The following is a 23,390-nucleotide window of genomic DNA, read 5'->3' on the forward strand; positions in this document are numbered from 1 at the left end:
GCCATAGTGCGCCAGAGCGCTCCCCACACACCAGCTCTCAGTGGGGAGGAGGCTGTGAAATTATGGCTGTGAAATCTTCAGGTGTCAAACATTGTTTCTTTTCAGCATGGAGTATTTTTATTTTTACCAGAGGCAAAAAAAAACAAACAGTTGGAATCGCTTCTATTTCTTCCAACTGTTTCAGGTCCATACAATATAGCCAGCCTGCAGCTCCTTCAGCAAGTCACCCGTACTGGCTACATGGACACAGTTTTCACTGTATTCAGCACAACTGCACTACTGGGACACACTAGTGCACACACCCTGGACACAGAGCAGCTCTATTCATATTGAGCTCTGTCCGAGTTTATTTCACTCCATTTATATTGCACTATTATGTATTATTATGTCACCTTATTTTGTCACTTAAATTTTGTGATATTTACCCCCCAGAGGAGCTCATAGAAAAGACATTTCACTGCCAGCAACTACTGCCGCACGCTGTATTGTTGTGCGTAAATAAACTTTGATTAATTGAATCTTGTTTTTTTAACAAAGTAACAATATTTGTCAAACTCATCTCTTACCGCACTCAATCAGTTCGACTGGCCCAGCTCATCCCAGCTCCCGCTAGCTTCTCCCAGCTCCTCCAAGCTTCTCCCAGCTCCCCCCAGCTTTCTCAGCTTCTGACAGCTCATTCCCAGCTCCTGCCAGCTTCTCCCAGCTCCCGACAGCTCATTCCCAGCTCCTGCCAGCTTCTCCCAGCTCCCGACAGCTCATTCCCAGCTCCTGCCAGCTTCTCCCAGCTCCCGACAGCTCATTCCCAGCTCCTGCCAGCTTCTCCCAGCTCCCGACAGCTCATTCCCAGCTCCTGCTAGCTTCTCCCAGCTCCTGCCAGCTCCTGACAGCTCTTCCCAGCTCCTGCCAGCTCATCCCAGCTCACCCCAGCTCCTGCCAGCTTCTCCCAGCTCCCGCCAGCTCATTCCCAGCTTCTCCCAGCTCCCGACAGCTCATTCCCAGCTCCTGCTAGCTTCTCCCAGCTCCCGCCAGCTCATTCCCAGCTCCTGCTAGCTTCTCCCAGCTCCCCCAGCTCCCGACAGCTCATTCCCAGCTCCTGCCAGCTTCTCCCAGCTCCCCCAGCTCCCGACAGCTCTTCCCAGCTCCTGCCAGCTCCTCAGGTGCTGCTGCTTTGAGGACACAGCGCCCCCTGCAGGACCAGCAGTGGGCAGCCCTGCTGTACGAGCCGCTCGGCCGAGGGACCTCGGCCCACACGCCGCAGAGTGTCGGAGCGACAGGCCCGCGAATCCCTCAGCAGAACCTTGATATCCACGCGCATGTCTGACGAGGACAGCGTTTAGATTCCCATATATCACACGTGACTGGGTATCAGACGGGCTTTCAGAGGAAAGGTCGATGATTTGCGTGAAAGATAACGCCCGACCCTCCCCCTTTATTCACAGTCAGTCCTTTGATTCCAGAATAAAAACCACAAAAATGTTTTATTAGAGGTCCTTGGTTTCTCCCGGGCAGGGCTGGAGGGGACACCAGCCCGCGACACGGAGCGCATCCCGACGCCCAGACAATTTACAGACACCCATCAGAAAACAACGGCATGGTCACCCCGCCTGACACCGCCCAGAAGGTGCCCCCAGCCCAGAGCTGAACCCAGGACCCATGAGAGGGTGGAGAGAACATGCAGACTCCACCCAGAAGGTGCCCCTGGCCCAGAGCTGAACCCAGGACCCATGAGAGGGTGGAGAAAACCTGCAGACTCCACCCAGAAGGTGCCCCCAGCCCAGACCTGAACCCAGGACCCATGAGAGGGTGGAGAAAACCTGCAGACTCCACCCAGAAGGTGCCCCCAGCCCAGAGCTGAACCCAGGACCCATGAGTGGGTCGGGAGAACATGCAGACTCCACCCAGAAGGCGCCCCTGGCCCAGAACTGAACCCAGGACCCATGAGTGGGTCGGGAGAACATGCAGACTCCACCCAGAAGGTGCCCCCGGCCCAGAACTGAACCCAGGACCCATGAGAGGGTGGAGAAAACCTGCAGACTCCACCCAGAAGGTGCCCCCGGCCCAGAGCTGAACCCAGGACCCATGAGAGGGTGGAGAAAACCTGCAGACTCCACCCAGAAGGTGCCCCCAGCCCAGAGCTGAACCCAGGACCCATGAGTGGGTCGGGAGAACATGCAGACTCCACCCAGAAGGCGCCCCTGGCCCAGAACTGAACCCAGGACCCATGAGTGGGTCGGGAGAACATGCAGACTCCACCCAGAAGGCGCCCCTGGCCCAGAACTGAACCCAGGACCTATAAGTGGGTATAGAGAACATGCAGACTCCACCCGGAAGGTGCCCCTGGCCCAGAGCTCAGCCCAGGACACTTGGGGGGGTCAAGAGAACATGGAGATTCAACCCAGAAGGTGCCCCTAGCTCAGAACTGAACCCAGGACACGTGAGGGTGTCAAGAAAACATGCAGACTCCACCCAGAAGTTTACCATAGCTGAACCCAGGACATGTGAAGGGGGTGAAGAGAACAGGCAGACAACATCCAAAAGGTGACCCCAGCCCAGAAATCACCCAATACCTTTGAGGTGGGTGGAGAGAACATGCAGACTCCACCCAGAAGGTGACCCCAGCCCCAGACTGAACGCAAAACCCTTGTCATATGACTACAGGTGAAAACTGCGGTTGGCGGCGCAGAGCTGTGGGTGAGAGACGTCAGTCCCCGACTGGGGGAGCTGGGAGGACTCCAGACAACAGCAACACCCGCAGATCAGGCCAGCCCAGTGAGGACAGCCATCCGACAGCAGTAGCCGTCAAGACCAACGTCCTTCCTACTGGCAGGTCCCCAAACGTTCTGACACAGCAACCTGGAAAACATAACGTCCTCACCCGCGGGAGGGTGCAGTCACTGACACTGTCCCGGGACAGGCACACTGGAGTCACCGGCACACAATTGCCTCAGGATGAACGGGAAGAGGACTGAGCTCGTCCCTCTCCCCTGTCAACTCCGTCACGAGGGGCGACATCACTTCCCAGGATCAACTCCGTCATGAAGGGCGACATCACTTCCCAGGATCAACTCCGTCATGAAGGGCGACATCACTTCCCAGGTTCAACTCCGTCAGGAGGGGCGACATCACTTCCCAGGATCAACTCCGTCATGAGGGGCGACATCACTTCCCAGGATCAACTCCGTCAGTAGTTCTCTATACTACTTGTCTCGTCCAATTCAGACCAAGCCCCAGCCCATCTATAATGGTATCAGTTTCTTTCACAAATATTTCAGGTCATAGTCAGTGGGGTGCTCCCTGTGGACAAGGGGTGGCTGGAGCTGCTGGTCAGGAGAAGCCGGGGAGTTGGGGGCCTCCCCAACAGCGTGCACCCTGAGCCTGGAGGCACGGTGTCTCCTGTAGACGATGACAAGGGTACAGACAACGAGGGCAAGGACAGAGAGGGCGGCCAAACTGCCCAGTACAACAGCAAGTGTGGTCTGGGAACTGCTGATGGACAAGGGAACAGAGAAACTGGGGTCTCGGAGCATTGTGGGGTCAGAGGTCATGGGCAGGACTCCTGAGGATGGGCCACTGTGCAAGAGAGAAAGGGGTTAACACAGACACGATAACTGGACACTACACTCCAGTACATTAACACTGCACTGAGAGAGAGGGGTTCATACAGACACACTGACTGACTGGACACTCCAGTACATTAACACTGCACTGAGAGAGAGGGGTTCATACAGACACACTGACTGGACACTCCAGTACATTAACACTGCACTGAGAGAGAGGGGTTCATACAGACACACTGACTGACTGGACACTCCAGTACATTAACACTGCACTGAGAGAGAGGGGTTCATACAGACACACTGACTGGACACTCCAGTACATTAACACTGCACTGAGAGAGAGGGGTTCATACAGACACACTGACTGACTGGACACTCCAGTACATTAACACTGCACTGAGAGAGAGGGGTTCATACAGACACACTGACTGGACACTCCAGTACATTAACACTGCACTGAGAGAGAGGGGTTCATACAGACACACTGACTGGACACTCCAGTACAGTAACACTGCACTGAGAGAGAGGGGTTCATACAGACACACTGACTGACTGGACACTCCAGTACATTAACACTGCACTGAGAGAGAGGGGTTCATACAGACACACTGACTGACTGGACACTCCAGTACATTAACACTGCACTGAGAGAGAGGGGTTCATACAGACACACTGACTGGACACTCCAGTACATTAACACTGCACTGAGAGAGAGGGGTTCATACAGACACACTGACTGGACACTCCAGTACATGAACACTGCACTGAGAGAGAGGGGTTCATACAGACACACTGACTGACTGGACACTCCAGTACATTAACACTGCACTGAGAGAGAGGGGTTCATACAGACACACTGACTGACTGGACACTCCAGTACATTAACACTGCACTGAGAGAGAGGGGTTCATACAGACACACTGACTGACTGGACACTCCAGTACATTAACACTGCACTGAGAGAGAGGGGTTCATACAGACACACTGACTGGACACTCCAGTACATTAACACTGCACTGAGAGAGAGGGGTTCATACAGACACACTGACTGGACACTCCAGTACATTAACACTGCACTGAGAGAGAGGGGTTAGATAGATACACTGCAAAGTGGAAACTATAACATAAATTGGATTTTACACCTCAATAGAGACACAGTGGACAGCCAGGATACTGCTGAACAGTGTGCTTTAAACACAACATGTAACTTGCCTCCCACTGGGGGCGTGGACAGGAACAGACCATTCTGACGTCATGTTGAGGCTGGGAGGAGGCTGGTCACCTGGGGACGGGGCTGCAGCATGGCAAAACCTCTTATCAGGGCAAAACACAAGACCACGATAACCAGGCACCTGAGAAAGAGACGATAACCCAGTCTCACTGACAGAGTGAGCCCTGATTGGAGGAGCAGGGTGTCTCTCACTGACAGAGTGAGCCCTGATTGGAGGAGCAGGGTGTCTCACTGACACAGTGAGCCCTGATTGAGGAGCAGTGTGTCTCTCACTGACAGAGTGAGCCCTGATTGGAGGAGCAGGGTGTCTATCAGTGACAGAGTGAGCCCTGATTGGAGGAGCAGGGTGTCTCACTGACAGAGTGAGCCCTGATTGGAGGAGCAGTGTGTCTCACTGACAGAGTGAGCCCTGATTGGAGGAGCATTGTGTCTCATTGACAGAGTGAGCCCTGATTGGAGGAGCAGGGTGTCTATCAGTGACAGAGTGAGCCCTGATTGGAGGAGCAGGGTGTCTCACTGATAGAGTGAGCCCTGATTGGAGAAGCAGGGTGTCTATCAGTGACAGAGTGAGCCCTGATTGGAGGAGCAGGGTGTCTCACTGACAGAGTGAGCCCTGATTGGAGGAGCAGGGTGTCTATCAGTGACAGAGTGAGCCCTGATTGGAGGAGCAGGGTGTCTCACTGACAGAGTTTTATTATTTTTATTATTTTTATTTGCTTTGGCAACACTGATTGTACCCATCGGTCATGCTAATAAAGCACCTTGAATTGAATTGAATTGAATTGTGAGCCCTGATTGGAGGAGCAGGGTGTCTCTGTCACTGACAGCATTGAACCTGAGCCCAGTAAAGCTCAATTCCTGTCAAGCTCAGCAAGATGGGCACAGCTGCTCGGGGCATTCCAGTCTCAGCCCACTGTTGTCATTACCTGCACGGTTCCGCCAGCCGGACACTCGACCCAGCCCGACCCGGACACCCTGATCTGGTACTGGTTCAGTCCGGTACACCTGTGTCTGTAGCACCGAGCCACGACGGGGCTGTGAGACAGGGGGAGGTTCTGAGGGAGAGCAGGAGAGAGCAGGAGAGTGAGGCCGCGGGCGCTCAGAGCCGGGTCCCAGCCAGGACGGCGCACACAGAGGCACACACCTCCCTCGTCAGGCTGGAGAAGAAGCAGCGACTGTCGGCCCGAAAGATCTCCCCACCCCCCGCGTCTGCCCCGCCCACTCTCTCGTTCTCTTCTTTCCAGCACTCGCTCTGAGGGAGAGAGAGAGAGACAGGCACTGGCACTGAGGGAGAGAGAGAGAGACAGGCACTCGCTCTGAGGGGGAGAGAGAGAGACAGGCACTGGCTCTGAGGGAGAGAGAGAGACAGGCACTCGCTCTGAGGGAGAGAGAGAGAGACAGGCACTGGCACTGAGGGAGAGAGAGAGACAGGCACTGGCACTGAGGGAGAGAGAGAGAGACAGGCACTGGCACTGAGGGAGAGAGAGAGACAGGCACTGGCACTGAGGGAGAGAGAGAGAGACAGGCACTGGCACTGAGGGAGAGAGAGAGACAGGCACTGGCACTGAGGGAGAGAGAGAGAGACAGGCACTCGCTCTGAGGGGGAGAGAGAGAGACAGGCACTCGCTCTGAGGGGGAGAGAGAGAGACAGGCACTCGCTCTGAGGGGGAGAGAGAGAGAGACAGGCACTGGCACTGAGGGAGAGAGAGATAGACAGGCACTGGCTCTGAGGGGGAGAGAGAGAGACAGGCACTGGCTCTGAGGGGGAGAGAGAGAGACAGGCACTGGCTCTGAGGGGGAGAGAGAGAGACAGGCACTCGCTCTGAGGGGGAGAGAGAGAGACAGGCACTGGCTCTGAGGGGGAGAGAGAGAGACAGGCACTCGCTCTGAGGGGGAGAGAGAGAGAGACAGGCACTGGCACTGAGGGAGAGAGAGACAGGCACTCGCTCTGAGGGGGAGAGAGAGAGACAGGCACTCGCTCTGAGGGGGAGAGAGAGACAGGCACTGGCACTGAGGGAGAGAGAGAGACAGGCACTGGCACTGAGGGAGAGAGAGAGACAGGCACTGTTGCTGAGGGAGAGAGCGAGAGAGACAGGCACTCACTCTGAGGGAGAGAGAGACAGGCACTACCTCTGAGGGAAACAGAGAGACAGGCACTACCTCTGAGGGAGAGAGAGAGAGACAGGCACTACCTCTGAGGGCGGTAGAGAGAGACAGACAGACAAGGGGTATCTGGGGAGAGAGAGAGCCTCACAGCGCTGGCCAGGGGTTTGTACATGCGGCAGCCATCTAGGTACTGATCCGTCTGGCACTCCCCCTTGTGGAGGTGGAGATAATGACACCCCGAGCCGCTGGAGGAGAGAGAGGGAGAGACTGTCAGCAGGGGCGCCGGCAAGCCCAGGGGAGCCTGAGACACACCAGCCGGAGGAGATCGGCATGTGGACGGATCGGCGCAGCTACCTGCCCGAGCAGAAGAAGGGGGACGAGCCGTCGTGGCACGAAGACACCAGCCCGAACGATGCGCCCTCACCTGCAACACACAGCCCACAGTGAGGGACAGAGAGAGACAGTGAGCGAGAGACACACAGAGAGAGACTTTTTCATGTGAATTTCATTATTTTATTTGCTTTGGCAACACTGATTGTACCCATCGGTCATGCTAATAAAGCACCTTGAACTGAATTGAATTGAACTGACACAGAGAGAGACACAGTGAGTGCACAGAGAGAGAGACAGAGAGACACAGAGAGACAGATATGAGAGATACATTATATGTAAATATTGTATGACATGTCTCTGTTGTAAATGTCTGTAATATGTCTGTAGATTTTATTATACTTTTATTTTGTATTTAATGTTAATTTTATTATTTTTATTTGCTTTGGCAACACTGATTGTACCCATCGGTCATGCTAATAAAGCACCTTGAACTGAATTGAATAGATAGAGTGTGTGTGTGTCCGGCGTGTGTGTCTTGGGTGAGAGTGCGTGTGTGCGTGCGTGTGTGTCTGGGGTGAGAGTGTGTGTGTGTGTGTCTGGGGTGAGAGTGCGTGTGTGCGTGCGTGCGTGTGTGTCTGGGGTGAGAGTGTGTGCGTGTGTGTGTCTGGGGTGAGAGTGTGTGCGTGTGTGTCTGGGGTGAGAGTGTGTGCGTGTGTGTCTGGGGTCAGTGTGTGTGCGTGTGTGTCTGGGGTCAGTGTGTGTGTCTGGGGTGAGAGTGTGTGCGTGTGTGTCTGGGGTCAGTGTGTGTGTCTGGGGTGAGAGTGTGTGCGTGTGTGTCTGGGGTCAGTGTGTGTGTCTGGGGTGAGAGTGTGTGCGTGTGTGTCTGGGGTCAGTGTGTGTGTCTGGGGTGAGAGTGTGTGCGTGTGTGTCTGGGGTCAGTGTGTGCGTGTGTGTCTGGGGTGAGAGTGTGTGTGTGTGTGTCTGGGGTCAGTGTGTGCGTGTGTGTCTGGGGTGAGAGTGTGTGTGTGCGTGTCTGGGGTCAGTGTGTGCGTGTGTGTCTGGGGTGAGAGTGTGTGTGTGTGTCTGGGGTCAGTGTGTGTGTCTGGGGTGAGAGTGTGCATGTGGTCAGCGATTCGCCCTTCGCCCCATCCCCAGTCCTGACCGGTCAGTGGTCAGTAATTCACCCTATCCCCAGTGACCCCAGTCAGTGACTGACCCTTACCCTGTCCCCAGTCCTGACCGGTCAGTGGTCAGTGGTCAGTGTGTGTCCCCAGTCCTGACCGGTCAGTGGTCAGTGTGTGTCCCCAGTCCTGACCGGTCAGTGGTCAGTGGTCAGTGTGTGTCCCCAGTCCTGACCGGTCATTGGTCAGTGAGTGACCCTTACCCTGTCCCCAGTCCTGACTGGTCAGTGGTCAGTGGTCAGTGAGTGACCCTTACCCTGTCCCCAGTCCTGACCGGTCAGTGGTCAGTGAGTGACCCTTACCCTGTCCCCAGTCCTGACCGGTCAGTGGTCAGTGAGTGACCCCAGACCTGACCGGTCAGTGGTCAGTGAGTGACCCTTACCCTGTCCCCAGCCCTGACCGGTCAGTGGTCAGTGGTCAGTGACTGACCCTTACCCTGTCCCCAGTCCTGACCGGTCAGTGGTCAGTGGTCAGTGAGTGACCCCAGTCCTGACCGGTCAGTGGTCAGTGGTCAGTGAGTGACCCTTACCCTGTCCCCAGTCCTGACTGGTCAGTGGTCAGTGGTCAGTGAGTGACCCCAGTCCTGACTGGTCAGTGGTCAGTGGTCAGTGAGTGACCCTTACCCTGTCCCCAGTCCTGACTGGTCAGTGGTCAGTGGTCAGTGGTCAGTGAGTGACCCCAGTCCTGACTGGTCAATGGTCAGTGGTCAGTGAGTGACCCTTACCCTGTCCCCAGTCCAGGCTGCGAGCGGAGCTGTAGTTCACCCGGTACCAGCCGGTGTCCTGCAGTGCGGACAGAGTGACCGGGTCGAGACGCACAGCCAGCTCCTCCCCCAGCGCTGCGGTCATCACCGACCCCTGCAGAACCCGGGCCTCCCAGTGAGACGAGACAGAACCGGGCGGAACCTGAGAGAGAGAGGGAGCGGTCACCACACACACACCCCTGAGAGAGAGAGGGAGCGGTCACCACGCACACACCCCCACCCCCACACACACACACACCCCTGAGAGAGAGGGAGTGGTCACCACACAGACACACACACACACACACACACACACACACACACACACACACACACCCCTGAGAGAGAGGGAGTGGTCACCACACACACACACACACACACACACACACACACACACACACACACACACACACACACACCCCTGAGAGAGAGGGAGCAGTCACCACACACACACACACACACACACCCCTGAGACAGAGGGAGCAGTCACCACACACACACACACACACACACACACACACACACACCCCTGAGAGAGAGGGAGCAGTCACCACACACACACACACACACACACACACACACACACACCTGAGAGAGAGGGCTACAACCACAGTGTGTACAGTGTTCAGAGTGGGTTCAGTGTGTGTTCAGTGCTCAGGGTGTGTTCAGGGCTCAGTACCTGGTTCTCCAGAGGCGCTCCCAGCTCAGGGCTGTCGGAGTGCAGGTGAGCCTGCAGGGCAGTGATCACAGTGTGTGTGCAGTGTGTGTTCAGTGCTCAGGGTGTGTTCAGGGCTCAGTACCTGGTTCTCCAGAGGCGCTCCCAGCTCAGGGCTGTCGGAGTGCAGGTGAGCCTGCAGGGCAGTGATCACAGTGTGTGTGCAGTGTGTGTTCAGTGCTCAGGGTGTGTTCAGGGCTCAGTACCTGGTTCTCCAGAGGCGCTCCCAGCTCAGGGCTGTCGGAGTGCAGGTGAGCCTGCAGGGCGGCGATCACAGTTGGGGTGTAGATCCTCACCTGTCCTGTCTCATCAGTGTTCGTCACCTGACCCCGCACAGAGCACTCACCACCCACTACACAACACAACACAGCACAGCACAGCACATCAATAACCAGCTACACAATTCTACACTCACTGCAGAGTATCACACCACACCTCAACACACAATCCCTACACAGCATGCACAATCTGCACACAACATGTGACTGTGGACTCACTCTGTGAGGAGTGGGAGTGGGAGCAGTCTGTGACTGTGGACTCACTGTGTGAGGAGTGGGAGTGGGAGCAGTCTGTGACTGTGGACTCTCTGTGTGAGGAGTGGGAGTGGGAGCAGTCTGTGACTGTGGACCCACTCTGTGAGGAGTGGGAGTGGGAGCAGTCTGTGACTGTGGACTCACTCTGTGAGGAGTGGGAGTGGGAGCAGTCTGTGACTGTGGACCCACTCTGTGAGGAGTGGGAGTGGGAGCAGTCTGTGACTGTGGACTCACTCTGTGAGGAGTGGGAGTGGGAGCAGTCTGTGACTGTGGACTCACTCTGTGAGGAGTGGGAGTGGGAGCAGTCTGTGACTGTGGACTCTCTGTGTGAGGAGTGGGAGTGGGAGCAGTCTGTGACTGTGGACTCTCTGTGTGAGGAGTGGGAGTGGGAGCAGTCTGTGACTGTGGACTCACTCTGTGAGGAGTGGGAGTGGGAGCAGTCTGTGACTGTGGACCCACTCTGTGAGGAGTGGGAGTGGGAGCAGTCTGTGACTGTGGACTCACTCTGTGAGGAGTGGGAGTGGGAGCAGTCTGTGACTGTGGACTCACTCTGTGAGGAGTGGGAGTGGGAGCAGTCTGTGACTGTGGACTCACTGTGTGAGGAGTGGGAGCAGTCTGTGACTGTGGACTCACTCTGTGAGGAGTGGGAGTGGGAGCAGTCTGTGACTGTGGACTCACTGTGTGAGGAGTGGGAGTGGGAGCAGTCTGTGACTGTGGACTCTCTGTGTGAGGAGTGGGAGTGGGAGCAGTCTGTGACTGTGGACTCTCTGTGTGAGGAGTGGGAGTGGGAGCAGTCTGTGACTGTGGACTCACTCTGTGAGGAGTGGGAGTGGGAGCAGTCTGTGACTGTGGACTCACTCTGTGAGGAGTGGGAGTGGGAGCAGTCTGTGACTGTGGACTCTCTGTGTGAGGAGTGGGAGTGGGAGCAGTCTGTGACTGTGGACTCACTGTGTGAGGAGTGGGAGTGGGAGCAGTCTGTGACTGTGGACTCACTGTGTGAGGAGTGGGAGTGGGAGCAGTCTGTGACTGTGGACTCACTGTGTGAGGAGTGGGAGTGGGAGCAGTCTGTGACTGTGGACTCACTCTGTGAGGAGTGGGAGTGGGAGCAGTCTGTGACTGTGGACTCACTCTGTGAGGAGTGGGAGTGGGAGCAGTCTGTGACTGTGGACTCACTCTGTGAGGAGTGGGAGTGGGAGCAGTCTGTGACTGTGGACTCACTGTGTGAGGAGTGGGAGTGGGAGCAGTCTGTGACTGTGGACTCTCTGTGTGAGGAGTGGGAGTGGGAGCAGTCTGTGACTGTGGACTCACTCTGTGAGGAGTGGGAGTGGGAGCAGTCTGTGACTGTGGACTCACTGTGTGAGGAGTGGGAGTGGGAGCAGTCTGTGACTGTGGACTCACTCTGTGAGGAGTGGGAGTGGGAGCAGTCTGTGACTGTGGACTCACTCTGTGAGGAGTGGGAGTGGGAGCAGTCTGTGACTGTGGACTCACTCTGTGAGGAGTGGGAGTGGGAGCAGTCTGTGACTGTGGACTCACTGTGTGAGGAGTGGGAGTGGGAGCAGTCTGTGACTGTGGACTCACTGTGTGAGGAGTGGGAGTGGGAGCAGTCTGTGACTGTGGACTCACTCTGTGAGGAGTGGGAGTGGGAGCAGTCTGTGACTGTGGACTCACTGTGTGAGGAGTGGGAGTGGGAGCAGTCTGTGACTGTGGACTCACTGTGTGAGGAGTGGGAGTGGGAGCAGTCTCTCCAGGTGTGGAACAGCTCCTTGGAGAAGCCCAGGGTGTGGAGCAGCTCATGAATCACAGTCTGCAAGAGATCAGCACCTCCATCAGGACACTGACCCCTCCCTCAGGACACTGACCCCTCCTTCAGGACACTGACCCCACCCTCCATCAGGACACTGACCCCTCTCTCCCTCAGGACACTGACCCCTCCCTCAGGACACTGACCCCTCCCTCCCTCAGGACACTGATCCCTCCCTCAGGACACTGACCCCACCCACAGGACACTGACCCCTCTCTCCCTCAGGACACTGACCCCACCCACAGGACACTGACCCCACCCACAGGACACTGACCCCTCTCTCCCTCAGGAGACTGACCCCTCCCTCAGGACACTGACCCCACCCTCCCTCAGGACACTGACCCCTCCCTCAGGACACTGACCCCTCTCTCCCTCAGGACACTGACCCCACCCACAGGACACTGACCCCTCTCTCCCTCAGGACACTGACCCCTCTCTCCCTCAGGACACTGACCCCACCCTCCCTCAGGACACTGACCCCTCTCTCCCTCAGGACACTGACCCCACCCTCCCTCAGGACACTGACCCCTCTCTCCCTCAGGACACTGACCCCTCCTTCAGGACACTGACCCCACCCTCCCTCAGGACACTGACCCCTCTCTCCCTCAGGACACTGACCCCACCCTCCCTCAGGACACTGACCCCACCCTCCCTCAGGACACTGACCCCTCTCTCCCTCAGGACACTGACCCCTCTCTCCCACAGGACACTGACCCCTCTCTCCCTCAGGACACTGACCCCTCTCTCCCTCAGGACACTGACCCCTCCCTCCCTCAGGACACTGACCCCTCCCACAGGACACTGATCCCTCCCTCAGGACACTGACCCCACCCACAGGACACTGACCCCTCTCTCCCTCAGGAGACTGACCCCTCCCTCAGGACACTGACCCCTCTCTCCCTCAGGACACTGACCCCTCCCACAGGACACAGACCCCTCCCTCCCTCAGGACACTGACCCCTCCCTCCCACAGGACACTGACCCCTCCCTCAGGACACTGACCCCTCCCACAGGACACTGACCCCTCTCTCCCTCAGGAGACTGACCCCTCCCTCAGGACACTGACCCCTCCCTCCCTCAGGACACTGACCCCTCCCACAGGACACAGACCCCTCCCTCCCTCAGGACACTGACCCCTCCCTCCCTCAGGACACTGACCCCTGTCTCTATACCTGTACAGTCCTGCGGTGACTGAAATCGGGCGCCGTCAGTCGATCCCGACAGATCACCACCACACCTGCCACAGGCCTGCCCCAGGAATCAGTCTGGCAATGAACGGCATAGGCCAGCACACTGGACTGAGAGAGAGGGGTTAATACACTCCAGTCCATTAACACTGCACTGAGAGAGAGGGGTTCATACACTCCAGTCCATTAACACTGCACTGAGAGAGAGGGGTTCATACACTCCAGTCCATTAACACTGCACTGAGAGAGAGGGGTTCATACACTCCAGTCCATTAACACTGCACTGAGAGAGAGGGGTTCATACAGACACACTGACTGACTGGACACTCCAGTACATTAACACTGCACTGAGAGAGAGGGGTTCATACAGACACACTGACTGACTGGACACTCCAGTACATTAACACTGCACTGAGAGAGAGGGGTTCATACAGACACACTGACTGACTGGACACTCCAGTACATTAACACTGCACTGAGAGAGAGGGGTTCATACAGACACACTGACTGACTGGACACTCCAGTACATTAACACTGCACTGAGAGAGAGGGGTTCATACAGACACACTGACTGTTTTCCTACTCACAAACTCAGTAAAAAGGGTCACAGATCTTACACCAAACAAGGGAGACACAGTGATGACAGGACTGGCTCTGACCTCGGCCCTGCACTTGTCTGTGTTGTGAGTGTGCAGGTACAGCAGGAAGTCTGTGTCAGGAAGTCCCGCCCCTTCCGGCCGCAGCTGTATGCGATCTGGGGAGTCTGGGTCGGGGTAGACCACACAGCCCGCCAGGTGAGCGTCAGGGATCTGCCAATCATCAGCGATCAATACTTCATCACCGCTCGGAGCAGCAGGGAGAGGAGGAGAACTCAACACACGTCAGGCAGGTGAGCAGGAGAGATCTGACAGAGTAACTGTAAATAAAACTCACAGTGATGTCGAGACAGGTCTCCAAACTGTAGTTCTCATTTGCTTTACCACACCTAAAACAAAGAGAGACAGAGGGGTTCATACAGACACACTGACTGACTGGACACTCCAGTACATTAACACTGCACTGAGAGAGAGGGGTTCATACAGACACACTGACTGACTGGACACTCCAGTACATTAACACTGCACTGAGAGAGGGGTTCATACAGACACACTGACTGGACACTCCAGTACATTAACACTGCACTGAGAGAGAGGGGCTCATACAGACACACTGACTGACTGGACACTCCAGTACATTAACACTGCACTGAGAGAGAGGGGTTCATACAGACACACTGACTGACTGGACACTCCAGTACATTAACACTGCACTGAGAGAGAGGGGTTCATACAGACACACTGACTGGACACTCCAGTACATTAACACTGCACTGAGAGAGAGGGGTTCATACAGACACACTGACTGGACACTCCAGTACATTAACACTGCACTGAGAGAGAGGGGTTCATACAGACACACTGACTGACTGGACACTCCAGTACATTAACACTGCACTGAGAGAGAGGGGTTCATACAGACACACTGACTGGACACTCCAGTACATTAACACTGCACTGAGAGAGAGGGGTTCATACAGACACACTGACTGACTGGACACTCCAGTACATTAACACTGCACTGAGAGAGAGGGGTTCATACAGACACACTGACTGACTGGACACTCCAGTACATTAACACTGCACTGAGAGAGAGGGGTTCATACAGACACACTGACTGGACACTCCAGTACATTAACACTGCACTGAGAGAGAGGGGTTCATACAGACACACTGACTGACTGGACACTCCAGTACATTAACACTGCACTGAGAGAGAGGGGTTCATACAGACACACTGACTGGACACTCCAGTACATTAACACTGCACTGAGAGAGAGGGGTTCATACAGACACACTGACTGACAGGAGTATTTTTCATTGTATATCAGACAGGCTGACCTGTTGTAGTTGGCAGTGCTGGAGTTCCTCCAGATGAACTTGCAGTACTTGTTGACGTCTCTAACAAGAAGCAGTCGGTCTGGAACTCTGTTCACTGAAGACAGACAGACAGGTCATCAGACACAGAGTGACTGACCAACACCTCCCTCAGACACACCGATGGACAGAGACCCACTGACTGACCGACACCTCCTTCACCTGACAGATGAACATAAAGTTAATGTACACGACCGGAGGACAAGAGGACAGGCAGGCAGGAGGACAGACAGGCAGGAGGACTGGAATGAGGACAGGAGGACTGGCAGGAGGACAGACAGACAGGCAGTCAGACAATTTGACAGGCAGACAGAGAGGCAGGCGGGCAGACAAGCGAACAGAGAGGCAGACAGACAGGCAGGCAGGAGGACAGGCAGGCAGGCTCCAGCACTCCCTCACCCGAGAGCGCCCCAGAGACGGTCCTGATGGCCTCGGCCACAGCCGGCTCCAGCCTCTGTCCCTCCAGCGCGGACAGGGCGGGGCTCTCCCGGGGGCGCCAGGTCCGGATCCTGATGGGCAGGGCAGGGGGCGCGTCCGAGTGCCCCAGGGGTGAGGCCTGAGGGGGCGGGCCCCGAGGCTGGAGGGGGAGGACCGAGCTCCTGGAGCTCCTCCTGCGGGGCGGGGCTGAGTCTGAAGTGGGAGGGGCCTCCCGCAGGTGGCTTTGGGCAGGCCATGCCTTGGCATGGGTGGGCGGGGACTGGCCACAACGGGGCGTGTCCATGGCACCAGGAGGCGTGGCCTGTGCTGTCCGGTTCCCTCCAGCTGTACCTGGGTGGCCCTGGGAAGGCGGAGCTTTGCGGGAGAGGGGCGGAGCCACCACCCTGACCGTCGCCTGGACTTCGTCAAAGAGGCACCTGGCCCGGCTGGCGGGGACCCATAGGAACAGCGGCCATAGCAACAGCCACGGCAACCGCAAGGAGGCAGGCGCGCCCAGGGCGGGACCAGAGGTCATCTGAAGACCTGGATCGCCTGCAGACTGGGGCTCCCTGAACTCAAGAACTGACCTGCTCAGCTGATCGATTCCTCATCTGTAAAAAACACAAATACAGGTGACGTAGGGGGACGTCAGTACCTCTGTACCTCTGGGGTACTGCAAGTTTGACCGAATTGCTAAGTGAAAAGGGATGAACACAGCCTCTGCAGGGTACAAGCTTAAACACGGCACACGACTGCACATTTGAATGCACGATTACTATTTATTTGCTTAATTTAAGAGTGTGAAAAACTGAAACGGTGAGTGTGGCACGTGCAGAGGGACCCTGTCAGTCAGTACTCCAGCAGCTCCAGTATATCACCCTGCAGCTCCCAGCTGGCAGCCCACTGGAGCTCAGCAGGAGTGAGCCTGGCCAGTACCTGGATGGGAGACTCCTGGGAAAGCTGAGGCTGCTGCTGGAAGAGGTGTGAGTGGACCAGTAGGGGGCGCTCAGCCTGTGGTCTGTGTGGGTCCTAATGCCCCAGTACAGTGACGGGGACACTAGACTGTAAACAGACATCGTCCAAAAGCACTATATAAGTGTAAGCAATTATTATTATTATTATTATAATTACTCCGCCAGATCAGAGTCTTTCTGTTCTTGCTTGAGGCGTCCTTGCAGGACTCTTCCAGCTCAGAAATATTCTGAGGTCCTCACGCGAGCACAGATATTCCAGAAGACTCAAGTCTGGGGACTGTGGAATAATGCCAAAACCTAGGCGTGGCGCAGAGACCTTCCCTCTCTGTGGGGTGGCACTGGTGCGCTGGCTCTGTGGCTCTCAATCACCCTGGCTCTGTGGCTCGGGATCTGCGCCTGTGGCTGGGAGGTTGCCGGTTCGATTCCCGCGGCCGGCAGAGGAATCCTACTCCGCTGGGCCCCCGTGCGAGGCCCTGAACCCCATCTGCTCCAGGGGTGCTGTATAAATGTCTGACCCTGTGCTCTGACCCCCAGCTTCTCTCCCTGTCTGTGTGTCTCCTGGAGAGCAAGCTGGGGTCTGTGAAGAGACACATTCCTGATGGAAGAGACTGTACAGGGACAGGAAAGAGATCTGATCTTGATTGAACAGGGACAGTAAAGAGATCTGATCTTGATTGTACAGGGACAGTAAAGAGATCTGATCTTGATCGTACAGGGACAGGAAAGAGATCTGATCTTGATTGTACAGGGACAGGAAAGAGATCTGATCTTGATCGTACAGGGACAGGAAAGAGATCTGATCTTGATCGAATAGGGCCAGGCAAGAGATCTGATCCTGATTGTATAGGGACAGGAAAGAGCTCTGATCTTCTGATTCACCTGCAGTGAGAGCACCTCAAAGCTGCTCGGGGGACAGCAATATTAACAACAGTGTCTACCCCCCATCGTGCACAAGAACCTGTCGTGTGAGGTCGGGGGTCCGGGGTCAGAGGTCAGAGGTCAGACCATAGCGCACAGGAACAGCACAGGCACCCCCCTCTTCATGACCGCTATGTGAGGTCAGGGGTCAGAGGTCCAGCCACAGACCACAGGAACACCAGAGGACCCTGGGGTGACCAGTCCAGCCAGCACTGAGGTCAGGCTGGGATCTCCTGCTCACCACAGCTGACCCACGGGGAACACACAGCCACGTGTGGAGCTGGGCATCACCCCAGTCTCCTTACCGGTGCCGAGAGACACGGGCCACGCGTGTGCGTGGGGGTAGGGGGGCACTGTTCACCCCACAAGCAACAGCCCAGCCCCTCGGCCCGACGCGGGTGTCTGACCGTGACCGGACACTGCGCGAACCTCAGACGGTGCGTGTTCGTGTGCGTGTGCGTGTGTGTGTGGAGGGGAACGGGAGCTGTGGGCGAGCCGGACTCACCTTTCGGTTTCCAGTTTGTCCTTTTTTTCGGTTCGGGTTCGGTTACGGAAAGAACCGTCCTCTCACTCCCAGGCGCCGGCTCGGACCCCCGCCCTCGATGTTGCCCGTCTGGCCGCCCCTCCTCGCTCGGGCCGCCGGCAGGAAGCGGAAGACGCGGCTCGCGAGGATCCACAGCTCCTCGGCTCGAGACTCGCTCCCCGCGGCGGGCAGCGCGTTCCGTCACGCCCGCGAGAGGGGGGCGTGTCTGCAGGGCGAGTGTCCAGCCCCTCACCTGGTGCCGGATTAACTACTGTATCTGCACCCGTCTCTCTCTGGGGTATTTAACTCTCAAACTCCCTCAGTGTCTCTCTCTCTCTCTCTCTGGGGTATTTAACTCTCAAACTCCCTCAGTGTGTGTCTCTCTCTGGGGTATTTAACTCTCAAACTCCCTCAGTGTCTCTCTCTCTCTCTGTGGGTTATTTAACTCTCAAACTCCCTCAGTGTGTCTCTCTCTGGGGTATTTAACTCTCAAACTCCCTCAGTGTGTGTCTCTCTCTGGGGTATTTAACTCTCAAACTCCCTCAGTGTGTCTCTCTCTCTGGGGTATTTAACTCTCAAACTCCCTCAGTGTCTCTCTCTCTCTCTGTGGGGTATTTAACTCTCAAACTCCCTCAGTGTGTCTCTCTCTCTGGGGTATTTAACTCTCAAACTCCCTCAGTGTGTGTCTCTCTCTGGGGTATTTAACTCTCAAACTCCCTCAGTGTGTCTCTCTCTCTGGGGTATTTAACTCTCAAACTCCCTCAGTGTGTGTCTCTCTCTGGGGTATTTAACTCTCAAACTCCCTCAGTGTCTCTCTCTCTCTCTCTCTGGGGTATTTAACTCTCAAACTCCCTCAGTGTCTCTCTCTCTCTGTGGGGTATTTAACTCTCAAACTCCCTCAATGTCTCTCAGTTCAGTTCAATTCAAGGTGCTTTATTAGCATGACTGATGGGTACAATCAGTGTTGTCAAAGCAGATAAAATAAAATTAACATGGAACAAAACACAAAATAAAGTAAAATCAAATCTACAGACATATTACAGACATTTACAGCAAATACATATAATAAAATATTGACATCTACTGTAGACAGAAGGAGCATTATAGGGAGACAGACTCACTGTTCCTCAGGCTGTGACAGGAGATCACATACTGGGATGCCAGTTCAACTGAGTTCCCTCCTCCCTCTCCCAGTAGGATTGGGACCCGTTGTGACTCTGGCAGGTGTGGGAACTCTGGGACTAGATTTCTGAGTTTGGGGAAGAATGTTTCTCTAATCCCAGAGTATCTGTCACAGTGCAGTAGGAAGTGCACCTCTGTCTCTATTTCTCCCTGCTGGCAGTGGGAGCACAGCCTGTCCTCTCTGGACAGCCAGGTCTGCCTGTGTCGCCCAGTTTCTATGTCCAGGCTGTGGTCACTAAGCCTGCCCTCTCTGGGCAGCCAGGTTGTCTGTGTCCAGTTTCTGTGTCCAGGCTGTGGTCACTGAGCCTGTCCTCTCTGGACAGCCAGGTCTGTCTGTGTCCAGTTTCTATGCCCAGGCTGTGGTCACTGAGCCTGTCCTCTCTGGACAGCCAGGTCTGCCTGTGTCCAGTTTCTATGCCCAGGCTGTGGTCACTGAGCCTGTACTTCGTCAGGGTCTGTTTCTGTTTGTTGTTTCTTATCTTGGTCAAATATTGGGCTAGAGTGTATTGTCTGTTTAGGGTTCTGTAGCATTCCAGTTTGTGTTGTGTTTGTGTGTGTGTGTCCCAGTGTGTGAGATATTGCTGTTTGATCTGTGCTGTGATGTGGTTGAGTCTGGGTTGTGGTGCTCTAGCAGTGCTGTCCTGAGGCTGGTTAGTGTTGGTGTGGCTCAGGTCGGTGAGCCTCAGGACCAGCTGGCTCAGGGGGCTCTGTTTTGGGCTCAGCTCTTGGCTCAGCAGGGCTTTGTGGTGGTAGGAATTTTGGTCACTGTTTTTTAGGTGTAGCCAATACTTTAATATTCTTTTCTGTATGTTTATCAATAGTGGGTACTGGCCTAATTCGGCCCTGCACCGGTTGTTAGGTGTTTTTCTCTGCATATTTAACTCTCAAACTCCCTCAGTGTCTCTCTCTCTCTCTCTCTGGGGTATTTAACTCTCAAACTCCCTCAGTGTGTGTCTCTGGGGTATTTAACTCTCAAACTCCCTCAGTGTGTGTCTCTCTCTCTGGGGTATTTAACTCTCAAACTCCCTCAGTGTGTCTCTCTCTCTCTCTCTGGGGTATTTAACTCTCAAACTCCCTCAGTGTCTCTCTCTCTCTCTCTCTCTGGGGTATTTAACTCTCAAACTCCCTCAGTGTGTCTCTCTCTCTGGGGTATTTAACTCTCAAACTCCCTCAGTGTGTGTCTCTCTCTGGGGTATTTAACTCTCAAACTCCCTCAGTGTGTGTCTCTCTCTCTGGGGTATTTAACTCTCAAACTCCCTCAGTGTGTCTCTCTCTCTCTCTCTGGGGTATTTAACTCTCAAACTCCCTCAGTGTCTCTCTCTCTCTCTCTCTGGGGTATTTAACTCTCAAACTCCCTCAGTGTGTCTCTCTCTCTGGGGTATTTAACTCTCAAACTCCCTCAGTGTGTGTCTCTCTCTGGGGTATTTAACTCTCAAACTCCCTCAGTGTCTCTCTCTCTCTCTCTCTGGGGTATTTAACTCTCAAACTCCCTCAGTGTGTCTCTCTCTCTGGGGTATTTAACTCTCAAACTCCCTCAGTGTGTCTCTCTCTCTGGGGAGAGATCAGATCAGATTCCTCTGGATTCCTCTGCCGGCCGCCTGGATTTGAACCGGCAACCTCCCAGCCACAGGCGCGGGTCCCGAGCCCCAGGGCCAGCGCTCCGCCCTGTAAAACACAAGCAGACGTCAACTCCCCGCCCGTTCCATCATATTCAGGAGGTGGATTTCCCAGTGGACGCACGGACGCGCAGTCGCCCGCGGCTGGCACGGCGGTAAACCTGCGCCCCGCGTGCCTGGCTCGCTCGGCGAGAGGGCTGGGGCCGCGGGACAGACCCTCAGCGCCGGGCGTCCGGCTCGGCATTCAGCTGACTCCCGCATCCCGTCTGTGGTGCCACCGGCGTGGGAAACCCAGCTTCGCAAGGACACGTTGTCGCGGGGGGGGAAAGGCATCGAAAATCTCGCCGCTTTGTCCGAAAAGATCCGGACACCCCGAAGGCACGGGCAGCCGGGAGATTCGTGGAGACCTCGGGTGAGAAACTCCGTCCGAAAGCGCTGCCGCAGGGGAGGTTCACGAGGCTCAAACGTGCGAGGGCTCCTCGCACGGGTGTGCACGAGGATGTTCGGCCCCAGCTGAGCCAGACCCAGGAGCTCTGGGACGGGAGGGGCCGGGAGCTGCTGCTGTCTTTCGTTTGTTCGAAAAAACCCGACACGCCTTCAGGCGGGTCGTCGCGTGACCGGCCGGTAGGGCTGTCCCACGGTCCCAGGTTCCCTAGCGAGGCTTCTGCTCGACTGTGGACGTGAACGATGGTGACTGCCTTAAGAGCGTGATGACGCTGGCTCTCAGTTCCCACGCACATGGGGCCCAGAGCTTCTCTCCTCCCGCTTGGGCTCGGGTGTGGGGTTGTGGGTACGAGACACCGAGGCGGCTGCTGTGCCTGGAGGCGGGCCTTCCTCGGGGGTCCGTCCTCGTGAGAGAGCCCGACGCACGCCGCTCCTCCACGATGTGAAGGGTGACGAGGCAGTGAGACCGCAGCCTGCGTGAGCTTTCTTGTCACGCCACCACTCCTGACCAGGCAACCAGTACCGAGCAGGTCCAGCACTCAACAGGCTCAGTACTGACCCCGTCCACTATTGACCAGGCCCAGTACTGACCCTGTCCACTACTGACCAGTGGACCAGTACTGACCCCATCCACTCCTGACTAGACTCAGTACTGACCCCCTCCACTACTGACCAGACCCAGTACTGACCCTGTCCACTCCTGACCAGACCCAGTACTGACCCCATCCACTCCTGACTAGACTACTGACCAGTGGACCAGTACTGAGCTGGTCCGGCACTCACCAGGCCCGGTACTGTCCCCGTCCACTACTGACCAGTATTTAGTACTGACCAGGTCCAGTACTTCTGAGTGTGAGAAGTCAAGATCCGAAACTGTTCCTCTCCCTCGACCGGAGAAGCACAGCCGAGTCTCCCCAAAGCGCCCCGTCACCCTGGAGACCGTCACAGCTCTCTGCTTCCTGGGAATGATCTCCGATCCCTTCTCGTCTCCCAGGCAGCTGCAGTCACCCTCCCTCTCACTGATCCGCACGGTCAGTTTTCCCAGAGTCCAGAGGGACTCAGAAAATACCAGCAGATCAACGCCCAGTGATGCACAGAAGTACACACAGTGATGTGAGCTGATCTACACACTGACGTCAGCAGATCTACAGTGAAGCGCAGATCTACACACTGACGTGAGCAGATCTACACACTGACGTGAGCAGATCTAGTTATTGCGCAGATCTACAGTGATGTGCAGATCCACACACAGTGATATGCAGATCTACATGTGCTGATGTGCAGATCCACACACAGTGATATGCAGATGCGCAGATCTACACGCATTGATGCTCAGATCTACAGTGATGCGTAGATCTACATGTAGTGATACTCAGATCTACAGTGATGTGCAGATCTACACACAGTGATGAGATCTTCAGTGATGTGCAGATCTACACGTAGTGATACTCAGATCTACAGTGATGTGCAGATCTACACAGTGATGCTTAGATCTACAGTGATGCGCAGATCTACACGTAGTGATGTGCAGATCTACAGTGATGTGCATATCTCGAGCAGTGATGAGATCTTCAGTGATGTGCAGATCTACACGTAGTGATACTCAGATCTACAGTGATGTGCAGATCTACACACAGTGATGTGCAGATCTACACACAGTGATGTGTAGAGCTACATGCAGTGATGCACAGATCTACAGTGATGTGCAGATCTACACATAGTTATGTGCAGATCTACAGTGATTTGCAGATCCACACAGTGATACGCAGATCTACACGTGCTGATGCGCAGATCTACATGCAGTGATGCGCAGATCTACAGTGATGCACAGATCTACGCAGAGTGATGCGCAGATCTACACACATCCCGGGTTGGAACAGAAACCAGGAGAGTCCGGGCCCTCCCAGAACTGGGTCGGAGACACCCCCCGGGACAGAGAGAGACTGCAGCCCACACC

At 55.6% G+C, this 23,390-nt stretch overlaps 1 protein-coding gene across 2 annotated transcripts; it reads right to left on the reverse strand.

The window, feature by feature from the left end:
• Positions 1-1,459: 1,459 nt before the first annotated feature.
• Positions 1,460-18,492, reverse strand: cirop (ciliated left-right organizer metallopeptidase). Of its 2 annotated transcripts, XM_088634276.1 has the most exons (15): positions 18,174-18,491; positions 15,759-16,387; positions 15,324-15,417; positions 14,320-14,371; positions 14,046-14,195; positions 13,372-13,497; positions 12,112-12,202; positions 10,072-10,217; positions 9,133-9,313; positions 7,249-7,318; positions 7,043-7,139; positions 5,933-6,040; positions 5,715-5,843; positions 4,770-4,909; positions 1,460-3,570 (listed from the first exon to the last, which is right to left on the reverse strand). In XM_088634276.1, the coding sequence occupies exons 2-15, from the start codon at positions 16,309-16,311 to the stop codon at positions 3,258-3,260; spliced, it is 2,250 nt and encodes a 749-aa protein (XP_088490402.1). In that variant the 5' UTR covers positions 16,312-16,387; positions 18,174-18,491; the 3' UTR covers positions 1,460-3,257. The 2 variants fall into 2 exon arrangements, with proteins under 2 accessions (XP_088490402.1, XP_088490403.1); XM_088634277.1 differs by lacking the exon at positions 13,372-13,497 and having other exon boundaries at positions 18,174-18,492.
• Between the last annotated feature and the right edge of the window lie 4,898 nt (positions 18,493-23,390).

Source organism: Lepisosteus platostomus, chromosome 6, assembly GCF_059453375.1.
Source record: "Lepisosteus platostomus isolate fLepPlt1 chromosome 6, fLepPlt1.hap1, whole genome shotgun sequence".
Lineage (NCBI taxonomy): Eukaryota > Metazoa > Chordata > Actinopteri > Semionotiformes > Lepisosteidae > Lepisosteus > Lepisosteus platostomus.